This window comes from Phascolarctos cinereus, unplaced genomic scaffold (assembly GCF_003287225.1).
Source record: "Phascolarctos cinereus isolate Bilbo 61053 unplaced genomic scaffold, phaCin_HiC Scaffold_726;HRSCAF=1367, whole genome shotgun sequence".
Classification (NCBI taxonomy): domain Eukaryota; kingdom Metazoa; phylum Chordata; class Mammalia; order Diprotodontia; family Phascolarctidae; genus Phascolarctos; species Phascolarctos cinereus.
The window spans coordinates 299,290,852-299,303,319 of record NW_027556098.1 but is presented as its reverse complement, the minus strand read 5'-3'; the positions used below and the strand labels follow the sequence as shown (position 1 = coordinate 299,303,319).

The 12,468-nt window shown below is 37.9% G+C and overlaps 1 protein-coding gene across 1 annotated transcript in view; it reads left to right on the top strand.

The window, feature by feature from the left end:
- Window positions 1-12,468, top strand: part of ALKBH8 (alkB homolog 8, tRNA methyltransferase) — a 50,728-nt gene that overhangs the window by 17,197 nt on the left and 21,063 nt on the right. The window contains exon 7 of the mRNA XM_020996179.2: window positions 1,132-1,202. Coding sequence (XP_020851838.1) covers window positions 1,132-1,202 — 71 coding nt within the window. The remainder of the gene's footprint in view (window positions 1-1,131; window positions 1,203-12,468) is intronic.

Below are 12,468 nucleotides of genomic sequence, written 5' to 3'. Positions count from 1 at the left end.
ACAGTAGGAGTCATGGATATAATGATGAATGATTGTGAGAAGATTGGCAGTATTGTCAGATGGCTTTGCTCTTCTTCCCACATCAGAACCTCTGTAAATAGCAAATTTAGGTTCAGAGACTCACAAGAAATCCCCAAGTCGGAGTTGTCAACCTTTTGGGGCAGGCTAAAACCTTGGGAGTATTACTTGAACTGGATTAAAATATAATCAGAAAATGTTTAACAAAATAAATAAAAATACAGTACAGTGTAGGTAATGTTAATTTGTAGTCTTCTAAATCAATATGCTTCCTGCATTTGAGTTTGACACTACTGCCTTGATTGATCTCAACTAATCTGGCAACACTCTTTTCTGATATTTGGAGCAGATCAGCATATCGTAAGGAATATATAAGCTCCTTAAGGGGAAGGACTGTCTCAGATGCTTTTAAAAAATTTTTCCTCCTGTGGGTAGGGTTCTCCCTTAGAGAAGACAAATGCTCAGGCAGTTAATTAATTGATTTATAGAGAGTGAATAAACAGAAAAGCCGTGCATTCAGTCAAGGCTCTCCTTAGATTTGATTCCTATCTGTGATTTAGGTTGTATTCACACCTGGTTAAAATCCACTGCTTTCAGGAAATGTCTTTTGTGATGAAGTGGCATTGATGTGTCAGCAGTTGAAATCTTTCTGAATCCTGGCCACTCCTGTACCTTTCTCCCCTCCAGTTTTATCTTGGGCTCCAGTAGGGCCAGTCAATGTCTCAAGTAAGAAGTAAATCTGATGAGCTGAACTTAGGCCCAGTAGAATTTTTCCTGAATCTTAAGACATAGGACTACCCACTGTATTTAGTTCTAAGTTGAGAAATCATATTTACCTTACCTTTCCCTTTTGGTTCAAATTATATTTTCCTTGCTATTGCTTGAGCTTTTTATTATACTAAATATAGCCAGTTAATGAATCAACAAGTATTTATTAAACAACCATGTGCCAAGCATATAAGCCCATGTCTATAATATATATGTGTGTGTATACACATATGTACACAGATATAGTGTGTGTATACATATATGTATACAGATATAGTGTGTGTCTGTGTGTATATAAGCTTTTAACAAGAAAGAAAAGAAAATGACCTACTAATTCTGTTTCAGGAATTCCTCCTCACATTGATACCCATTCCGCTTTTGAGAATGAGATCATCTCCCTCAGTTTGGGAGCAGAGGTAAATGCTCTTAAATTCTAATTAGTTGATGCATTTAATATAACATTGTTTTATGTATTTTTACATAGAACTGTTTCCCGTGTTTCTTAATTTTTAGTGTAGACAGGCTCTTCTATGCTTAGTATACAAAACAAGGCTGCCATAATGGATGTAGCATATGATTCTGTATGAGAGAACGCAGCCTCCCAAAAAGGAACAGAAAAGGATGGCTAACCTGCAGAGGAAGAATGAACAGTGATCATGCATTTTATCACTTATTTTTTGTGTAGGTAATTTGTGCTGTTATTCTGCCTTGGTAGTCAGTGGCCTTTGCACCAGTTCCTTCCACTTTACCAATGCAAAATTGCAATCTAGGAGAGAAGAGAGCATATGCAGGCTTGATAGGAAGGAAAGGGTGTCTTTCTAATGTTTTGCTTAATTACAGAACTTTCTACTTGGAAGGGATCTCAAGAATTTTCTGTTCCAACATGTACCTGAGTAGGAATCTCATTGATAATGTCCCTAAAAAGTGAACGTTCAGTTTCTAGTGATGGGGAACTCATCTTTTTTATTTGTTTGTTTATTTGTTTGTGTTTTTGGCAGCTCTAATTGTTAGGAAAGTTTTCCTGAAACTCATCTCTCTGAATAGCCTTGTTCTGTTCTCTGTGGCCAAATGGAACAAGTCTAGTCCTTCTTCTGTGAGACAGCCTCTCAGATACTTAAAGGCAGGGATCATGTACCTTCTTAGTCTTTCCCTTATTGAGATAAATACTTCTGATGCTTTCAACACCATTTATATAGCCTATTACAGTTGACAAAGTGCTTTTTTCACAGTAATCCTAAGAAAGACAGTATAAATATTATTAACTCTTTTAAATGAGGCAATAATAAATGACAGAGCTGAAGCTCATATCCAGGGCTTCTGATTCTAAGTCTAGGCTTATTTTTCTTTTCGACATTGCATTAGGTAATAGGGAGAGTTGCCTCTGGATGAAGTATATCAGCAGGTTACAGTCCTGTTTAGCCACTGGTGGATTGCTTGGGTCAGGTTCCCTACAATTTGCTGTGTGCATCTCTAAGTTCACTTCAGCAATTCAATTTAACAAAAATCTACAAAGTACCTACTGTGTTCCTGTCACTCTACTAGACTTTGGGGATTTAAAGATCAAAACCAAACTTCCCTGTCCTCAAGGAGAAGAACCAAGGGTGCCATGACTGAAAACAGTGTCTGTGACTGAAAACTGTATCTGTTTTTGAAAACAGTATGTGTGAAACTGCAAACAATGTGACTGAAAACTGAGTCTGACTGAAAATAGTGTGTGTGTGGCTGCAAACAGTATGTGTGACTGAAAACATGTGTATGTGACTAAAAACTGTGTGTGCTGCTGAAGACAGTATGTATGTGACTGAAAACATTGTGTGACTGAAAATAGTATGATTGAAAACAGTATTTGTGACTGAGGCAAACTGTGGGCATAGAGAAGTCAAAGAAGCCCTAAGATGTAAGGATCCTTGAGAACATCTCATTAAATTCTGTCCATGAGAAGTGAATGACTTGCCTAATTAGCAAATTAGCAGAAGAACTAGGGCTTGAACTCGGTTTCCCTAACTCCTAATCTGGTCTTTGTTGCCCCCTATAGATGGTTTAATGTATTCTGCTGATATAATTCATATAGTGACAGATAAAATACTGTGGACCTATGTTTTGATTTTCTTCTTTACCTAGAGAAAATTGTAAAAAATAGTATTTACCAGATCAGTTGTTCAGCAAATATGTAGTGAGTACCAGTTATGTGTAAGGCCCTCTGTGCTTGGGCGGTAAGGGATAAAGAATGGACTTTGCCTTCCAAGAGTATCCAGTCTAGTAGAAAAGCTACAATGCATACACAAATAGCTGCAGTCTAGGATAACACAGACACCATATCAATGGTATGGTGATAAGTGCTATTTAAGTTTCAATATGGGAAAGGTTGCTTTCACCTGATGCAATCCAGAAGCCTTTTTTAAGGGTGTGCTGTTTGAGCTGGGCCTTCAGTACAATCTCCTATCTTCTTGATATTCAAAACCTATTGGCCATGGTTTTTGTCTTTTCCAACCCCTGTGCTTTTCTTTGGGCATAGAATCACTGCATCAGAATCACTTTTCCATTCTCAACTTACCAAGCTCTGTCCCATTTTCTAAGAACCTTGGTAAATCTTACCTTTTCTACGAAGTTTTCTTTTTATTAATTGAAAGTCAGATGTTTACTGTTTGTATCTACATTTTCTACTGCACAGAACTTGTGCTTGTACTAATGATGCTTATAGGGATAGGGATGAGATCTGTGATTTCACTGTTATATGGAACTCCTACTCAGGAAACTCCCTCTACTACCAGTGCAGGTTGGCATCTTATCTTTGACTTCTATTCTTAAAGAGGTGTCTGAGATAACGAAAGGTTCAGTGACTTACCCAGAGTTATATATCCAGCATATATCAGACAGGATTAAAAACCAGTTCACACTGGCTCCTGGTTCCCAAGCCAGCTCTCTGTCCACTAAGAGACATTGCTTCTCTAAAATGAGACTTATAAAATGTAACTTTAAGTTATAAATAATACAACTTTTATTTATTCAGGAGCTGATCATCATTGTGAAGATTACCCTTGTGTCCCTCCTAGTTGTTTATTTTATATTTATCTTTGAGTGGCATTTAATACAACCCTATTATAGGTGTGGAGACTTCATAGGTGAATTGGGTGATGATGCTGAGAGAATTTTATGCTTTTTAGTTTTTTGTCTTTTTTCCTTGACAGCTAGTCATTCTATACAGTTTTAGTCAGAAATTAAAAGAAATGAAGCCACACATTTTAGTAGAAGGAATAAAAATCTGTTGTCATATTCACCATATCCATTTGGTGTCTCTGGAACCACACATTGAGTTCAGTTTTCCAAAAGAACCAGAGAGCTTCAGGTTAAAGCCTTATTTGTAACATTTAGAAAAATAACATTGAGAAGCCTGTGATGAAGATAGTAGATTTTATTTTTAAAAGATAAGTTCAGAGGCAAAGTGAAGCTTAATAATACTATACTAATTTTATACTTCCTCTTGTTAACTCATCATTTGCTTTTTTTGACGATGATTTCCTGTATCTTTCAACCTCTTCAACTCCCTTCAGGTTTACTGAACTAATTCTTCAAGCCGTTAGGACCTTGACCCCTTAAAATTCCCTCAGTCATTTGTCAGTCCCGGCTGTTTGGATCACAGCTGCTTCTCTTCCTCCCTCTGTCTAGCTATCTCAGCAGGTACTGTCACCCTGAAATTTCTTGCTTTCCTGACTGGCAGCTATTCCCACCTTGACTTCCATCTCTGTGTTGTTTCTGCTTCTTCTTGAGAACTGCTGAGCATCGCTAGAGAAAGATACCAAGCCATACTGATCTAAGCCATTTTAAAGTCATGCTGTCACCCCAGCTGGGCACTCAGTACTATTCAGCAGTCTTTTTATCAGTCTCTTGTTGACTCACTATTGCATTTCCCACCGCGGTTTCTTCCAGGCCCTTTCCCCTCTTTCACTCTCAGATAACCTTACCACTACTTGAATGAGATGTCTGACTCTTATGTGGTCTTCTTTTACTTCCATCCCTACTTACTCAAAATTTTTCTCTCTCTTTTTTTAACCTACCTCTGTCATCCTTTACTACTTTTTTCTGAAGAAAAAGTTCCTATCCTCTTTGCCAAGGCTAATCCCTGTAATTGTGTCCTTAGTCTCATTCCTTTCCTTTTCATCAGCAGTTCTCAATGTGTGGTCCATAAACCCCTGGGATTTCAGGGGGTTGTCAAGATCAAAACTATTTTCATAGTAATACTAAGATGTTTTGATTTCTAATATGGTAAATCTCAATAGATGTAATCCATGTAAACAAAAGTTCTTTAGAGAGTCTTCAATAATTTTTAGGAGTCTAAAGGGGTCCTGAGACTGAAAAGTTTGAGAACTGCATCTCTGAGTCATTATTCTTTCTTAAGGCTTTAGCTTCTCCTTCCCTGCTGTTCTTCCTAGACCCTAGCTTGCAAGTATGCTTAGGTCTTCTCATTCCCAAAACAAATAAAAATCTTTTCTTCAACTCTGTTGTCCCCTTTGAGCTTTCTTTCCCTCACCATCAGACTTTTTCAGAGAATAATTAATACTCATTTCTTCTACTGCCTTACTGCCTGTTTCCCTTAAACCTTTATGAATCTGGCTTCTCTTCCCATCAGTCCCTACCCAGGTACCTTTAGATGCCACCCCCTTTTTTTACTTATCAAGATCATTCATGATTATGCCATAAGAATTTCATTCTTGGGAATCTTTCATGATGATACTATCTTACCTTGTAGTTTTGTCTATTGTAGACCCAGTTGGGGCCTTGGAATCATATTCTAGAGTATAGATCTACCTACACTACCCTAAGACCAGTTCTTATTTTTCCTGATGGTAAATTGGTAAATCTTACCTTTTCTATGAAGTTTTCTTTTTATTAATTGAAAGTCAGACATTTACTGTTTGTACCTGCATTTTCTGCTGCACAGAACTTGTGCTTGTACTAATGATGCTTGTAGGGATAGGGTCAGATTTATAAGGAGAAAGTAGATGGTAAGACATTGCAATGGATAGAGTGCTGTACCTGGAGTATGGAAGACCTGAGTTCAAAAATAACTTCAGACACTAGCTATGTGACCTTGAGCATCGCTTAACGTCTATTTGCCTCCATTTTTTTATCTGTAAAATGGGGATAATAACAATACCTAACTCCCAGGGTAGTTGTGAGGATCAAATGAAATAATATTTGTAAAAATGCTTGGCATAGTGCCTGGCACATAGTAGGTTATATATAAACTTTGCAAGTAGTAGTAGTAGCAGTAGCAGTAGCGGTAGCAGTAGCAGTAGCAGTAGCAGTAGTAGTTGTATAGAGTTTGGAGAATTTTTTCAAACTAACTCATCTCCTTTACTTACAGAGTCACTAAATCAAATTAAATTCATAGATTCATAAATCATTAGTTCTATGACACAAGAAACCATCTAGTCTAACTCCTTGATATTGAGGTGAAAACTGAAGTAGAGGGACAAAAGGAGACAAAATCCAAGAAAGGAGTCAGCAATAAAGGCTACAGTTGTCCATAAATATACAAAGTATGGAAAATAAGCAAGGTAAACCAGTGGCAAATTTGGTCTTATAGGTGGTACTGAGACTTGGTGGGATCAGCCCCACAACTGGAATGTGACTGAAAGGGTATAGAAGGAACAGGAGAGATATAAGGGGCATGTGAGAGAGTGGAGCAGAACATACTCATATGAAGAAATTCAGAAATCAGAGGAGGAAAGCATGGTAGAGAGCATTTAGATAAAGATAAAGATCAATGGAGGCAATCTATCAATAGGTAATTATTAAGCACCTGCTGTGTTCCAAGACCTGGAGATATGAGTTCAAAGAATGACACTATCCCTACCTTCAGTGATCAAGTAAGGTAACATATAAGGGACTATATAAATGCTAGTTATTATTAAGGGGCCAATTATTAATGAGGGAGGCAACATAACATTTAAACTATAAACAGCATAAATATAAAGTTAATAAATGCAAACATATACAAGGTAGTTAGTACACGGTGGCCTGGGAGGGAGAGAGAGAGGGTATTAGAAGCTGTGGGATGAGGAAAGGCTTCATGCAAAAGATCATTCTAAAGGAAGAGAGGGAATCTGAGATAGAGGTAAGGCACATGGGACAGCCAATGAAAAGGCACAGAGACCAAAGATGGAGTGTGTGTGCACCCATCTGTGTGTCCATGTGCATATGTGTGTGTGTGTGTGTGTGTGTGTGTGTGTGTGTGTGTGTGTATAACAGAGAGAAAACTAGTTCAATTGGTTCACTAAGTGTGGGAAGGTGAGTACTGCAAAATGTATATCGAGGTTGGAAAGATAGACTGGGGCCAAGTGGTGCAGGGGCTTTAAAAGCTAAATAGAGGAGTGTATTTTTTATCCTAGACATGACTGGAAGCCACTGGAATTGACTGAGTTGGAGAGACACCTAGTCTGATCTTCACTTAATAAAAATCACTTTGGCAGCAGTGAGTTGGATAGCTTGGAAGGGAGATACTTGAGTCAAGGAAATAAATGAGCAGGCTATTGTTGTAATCTAGGTAAGAGGTGGCCTGAACTGAGGTGGTAGCTTTCTGAGTGGAGAAAAGGGTTGGATGCAAGAGATGTGAAGATAGAAATTATAAGATTAGACAACTGACTGAATATTTGGGTTGAGGGAGAATGAAGAGTTAAATATAATTCTGAGATTTTTGAACCCCAGAGACTGACAGAATGACTTCAGTAGAAATAAAGAAGTTTGGAAGAGGGGAGGGTTTAGGGGAAAAGGTTATGATTTCGGTTTTGGACGTGTGGAGTTTGAGATCTGCATAGGACACCAGTTACACCAGTTTGAAATGTCTGGTGGTCAATTAGTAATGCAGGACTGAAGCTCAGGGGAGAAACTGAGGATAGACAAATCGATCTAGGAGTCATCTGCAGAGAAGTGATAGATAAAGATAAAGGTGATAGATAGATGGAAGCTGAGAGAAGGAGAAGAGGTTGTAGAATAGAACCTTGGGAAGCACTCACAGTGAGGCAGCATGATGTGGATGATGAGCCAGAAAAGAAAAGAGTTGGACAGGTAAGAGATAAACCAGGAGAGAGGGGTGCCATGAAAATGCAGAGAAGAGAAACTCTCCAGAAGGAGAAGGCAGTCAACCCTATCAAAGATAGACCAAGAAGGATTGGATTGAGCAAAAACCATTAGATTTGGTGATTAAGAGATTGTTGGTAACTTTGGACAGAGTAGTTTCAGTTGAGTGATGAAGTTGGAGCATTCCTCTGTACCATCCATGTTCCTTTTTGTTCCTGTTATTTTTTCCTAATTTCTCCATATTTAAGCTTCCATCTTAGGTAGGCATTATATATATATATGTATATATATATATATATATGAAATAATCAGGGAAATACTGTTAGGGTTGCCTTTTGGGTGGACTAAATCTACTTTTAAATGAGCTTGTTCACCTATAATTCAGCAGTGTAGCATAGGTGCTAAAACATCACGTATTTTGGCTGTATTGGACCTAATTAGAGTCACTGGCTCATCGACCCCAAATAAGGAAGAATACCCCTTACCAGAGCCCATCTTGCCTCATCGTGGTTTTAAAAAAGTTTTTCCCATTGTTAGACTTTTTCCCTTCAAATCTCATTTCTTAAAGATTGTTTGCTTTGATGTAATTTTCTCATATTTCTAGACCTCCTAGAAGCCCAAATTGATCTTCTTGTAAGTGGAACTCAGTACTAAAAAAAATCTTTCTACCTCCAGCTATGATGGTGGGTTTTTGTTGTTTTTGTTCTTATGGGTTCTAAACTAGCTCTGTCTACTGAGCAAAAAAAAATGAATAGAGCTTTATCCTGGTATCTCCAAAGAGGTTAATGACTGAGAGACCTACCTATGGCATGAGAGCAACAGTCAGCAATCTGCCAAGAGATCTTTTTTCACAATGACATCACTAAATAGAGCACTTGGTTATATTTCGAGTCTAATTGCTTTTTGAGTGCTGATTCTCGTGTCTTTTGTTAGAATTGTGGGTAATGATTCACTGTGTAATAGAATTGTAGAGTCTAGAATTATGTCTCCACAGATATATTTAAGAAATAGAAGGAAAGTTAGAAAAGCAGTTTAGTTTGGTTGATGTCACCTCTGCTCTCAGTGGTTCTACTCTGGTGTGTAATACTTGGTAACTGCCTTCAGGAAGCTTATAGCTTTGTTTAGTTGGAAATGTGGAACTTATTAGAACCTATTCTCCTTGTTCTCTGCAGTTTTTGGTACTGCTGACTGTCTCCCCTCCTCCTGCCCATTCTGCTCCTTTAGTTTCCATGACATTGTCTCTCCTGCCAATCCTCCTTCATGTCTGATTGTACCTTCTCAGGTTCTTTTTCTAGTTCTTTATCCATCTTCTGTCTCCTAAGCAAAGTTTATCACTCACACATGCACATACACATATTTCACCTAGCTGGAACATGTCTTTCATATTAAAACTATAGTAACTGATGCACTCTCCCAACAAGAGGGATATTCTGTGTATGAGATATACACACACATACATACCACATATATAAAAACTTTGGGAGTAGTCAGTGTTGAGATGATAACTGAATCCATAGGAACAAGATGAAATCACTAAAGGAGAGTGTAGAGAGAACAAAGAAAGTATAGGACAGAACAGGACCTTAGGGGACATCCATGCTTAAAAGATGGATGATGGATGAAGCACTAGAAAAACAGCTTGAGAAGGCACAGTCAGATATGGAGAAGGGTAAAAGCAGGAGAGCACAACGTCATGGAAACCGTTGTAGACTCTTTCCTCTCCCTCACCTCCCATGTCTGGGCATTTGCTAAGTACTATCATTTCTATCTCCACCGCTTTTCTTCCATCTCCTTCCTGGTCTCCACTTGCACAGCTGTCACTCTCATTAAGATTCTCAGCATCTCCTACCTGGAATACTGGCCTCCTAAATTGATCTCCCTACGTCCGGTATTATCTTCTCCAATCTGTCCTTTACACAGCTGCTAAAATAATCTTCCTAAGGCACCAGTCTGATCATATTACTCCTCACTTTAAAAAAAAAAAGCAAAATCCTTTAGCAGCTTTCTTTTGCCTCTTAGATAAGATACAATTTCTTCAGTTGCATTTACAGCCCTTCACAATTCAAACCTGCCTTTCTGGCTTTATTTCACATGACTTCCCTTCACACACACTCCAGACTGGATTACTAGCTGTTCTCTGAACCAGACATTCCATCTCCCATGCTCAAGTCAGACTTTATACCTGGCATGCATTCCTTAATACTTCCTCTCTGAATCCCTGTCTTCATTCAAGATTCAGCTCGAGTATAACATGCTTTGAGAAACCTTCTTTGAATCCCCTAGTTCTTAGTGTTCTCCATCTCAAATTACTGCTTACTTATGTATGTGTGCTTGTATTCTGCCACCTCCTTCCCTGCCCCTCCAGCAGGATGTAAGCTTCTTGAGGTCAGGGAAGAACTGTTTCGTTTTTGTCTTTGTAGCCCCATATGGAATAGAGATTTTAATATCGTTAAATTGAATTCCACATTTTCCTTTTTAATGTTTTTTATAACATAGAATTTTTCCTCCTTTCCTCATTGATTCATATGGAAATTAATTCTGACCATAAAACTGGAAGCCCTCAATTTCACAATCCTGCTTCAGTTCACCCAGATAAACATAACAGAATATCTGTGTATGAGAATAAAGAGGATGTGAAGGAATCTGCTCACTCAGCTGTTGATACCTAGTCTAATTATAGGATTTAGAGCTGAGATGGGCCTTAGAGATCATCTAGTACAAAGATAAGGAAACTGAAACCCAGGGAGGTACAGTGATTTTAATGTGGTCACAAAGGTAATAAGTGGCCAAGCTGAGATGGGAATTTAGGTCATTTTACTCCAAATAATAAGAATAGCTAAGAGTCACTTACATTAATTTTTAAAGTGCTTAACTTATCCCATTTGATCTTCACAACTTATCATCATTTTACAGATTGGTAAACTAAGCCTCCAATAAGTTGTGACAGGTGGTTAAGATGACTGAGGTGGAGTTAGAATGCGGGTTCTTCCTCTTTCTACATCCAATGCTGTTTCGGAATGGCTTCTTAATGTGTTTATCAATCTGAGTTTCTGTACTTGCCTATTTAACATGACCATATATGGCATAATAGGGAAGATTATCTATCTGCTGTGGTAAATTTGTATTTTAGTGTGTTTTTCTCAATGTATTAAGTAGGTTTTGAGTGATACCAAAGGCGATCAGAAGCCCATACCACTAGAAGTCATTTAGTTTCTAGAATAGGAGCTCTTAACCTTTGGCCTCCTTTGGTAATCTGGTGAAGCCTATAAATCCCTTCTCAGAATAATGTTTTTTAAATGCAGAAAAAACAATAAATTGGGTTATGAATGAAGTCTATTGTACTGAAATATAGTGATCAAGATATGTGTTTTTTAAAAACTGAAGTTAATGGACTCTCAAGTTAACATACTCCTGCTCTAAAACACCTTGAGCTAATTTGTACTTAGTGCCTTTGCCCATTCAAATTATCATTCTTGGTTGCCTCACCTCTCACTTTTGCTGTTGTTCATTTAGCAAGCTGTCTCTGGAGGTTCCCCCTTTTGTGGTCTAGTGGAAAAGTACTCTTGTTATTCAGAAAAACTCTCAAGGAATTGCTTTAAAAACTTCTTCACAGGAAAAGCATCTTGCAAAAGAAAAATGGGCCGATACGGTAGGGGCCTCAAAACTGTAATGTGTTACTTAGGAAAAATGTATTAATAGAAACTTCTTAAGGATAGTTTTATTTCATTGTATATATCTATTTTTCTTAAACAGTTTGGCCAGGGCACAATTGCCTCACCCATAAAGTGAAGGTATAGGACTAGGTTAGGATCCTTTCCAGCCCTGCAATCTATCATTCTATGAGTCTTTAGAGAAAAGACTTAACAAATGTTAACATGCACACTTCAGAAGTCTCTAAATACTCATTCTTTCTCTAAAGTGCATTGAGTTCTTCCTACTTTTTTCCCTGTGTATGTACATGTGCGTATTTCAAACAATATGCTTTTATTGAGCACCCACCTTCTGGAGGCAGTATGTTACAACGGAAAGGATTTGGAGTCAAATGACCTGGCTTCAAATCCCAGTACTGCCATTATTAAATAGTAGAAGGCCATCTATGAAATCTTGGGAAAATTGCTTAATCTCATTGAACCTCAGTCCCCTCATCTGTAAAATCTCTGTGGGGGACTAGATGACCTCTGGGTTCCCTGCTAGTTCTAAATCAGTGATATTATGAATTGTTTGAGATGAATTAGCACTGTTAAAAAAAAAGTTTATTGCATTTGGTTCACATGAAGTTAGGAAAGGAGAATCCAGTTTAGTATAACCTTAGAAGATTCACACTTGGCATATCTTGCATTTTCACCATTCTTTTAATTGAGGGATACTTACTTTCTCCAGATTACCTTGGTAAAGAAACTTCCATCCTGTCTCATGTTTTCCACTTTTAACTGAATCACAGTATTTCTTTCATTGCCATCTTGTTGTTTAGATTTTTTTTTCTTGTTGCTCTCAAAAGGTTATTCACTTCAGCCAAAATCTAAGTAGAAACAAAAAGAATGTTTGCCCTTTGAATTCTTCTCTTGTGATTGGGTTGTGTATTGTATCCCTCCCAGTGGCAGT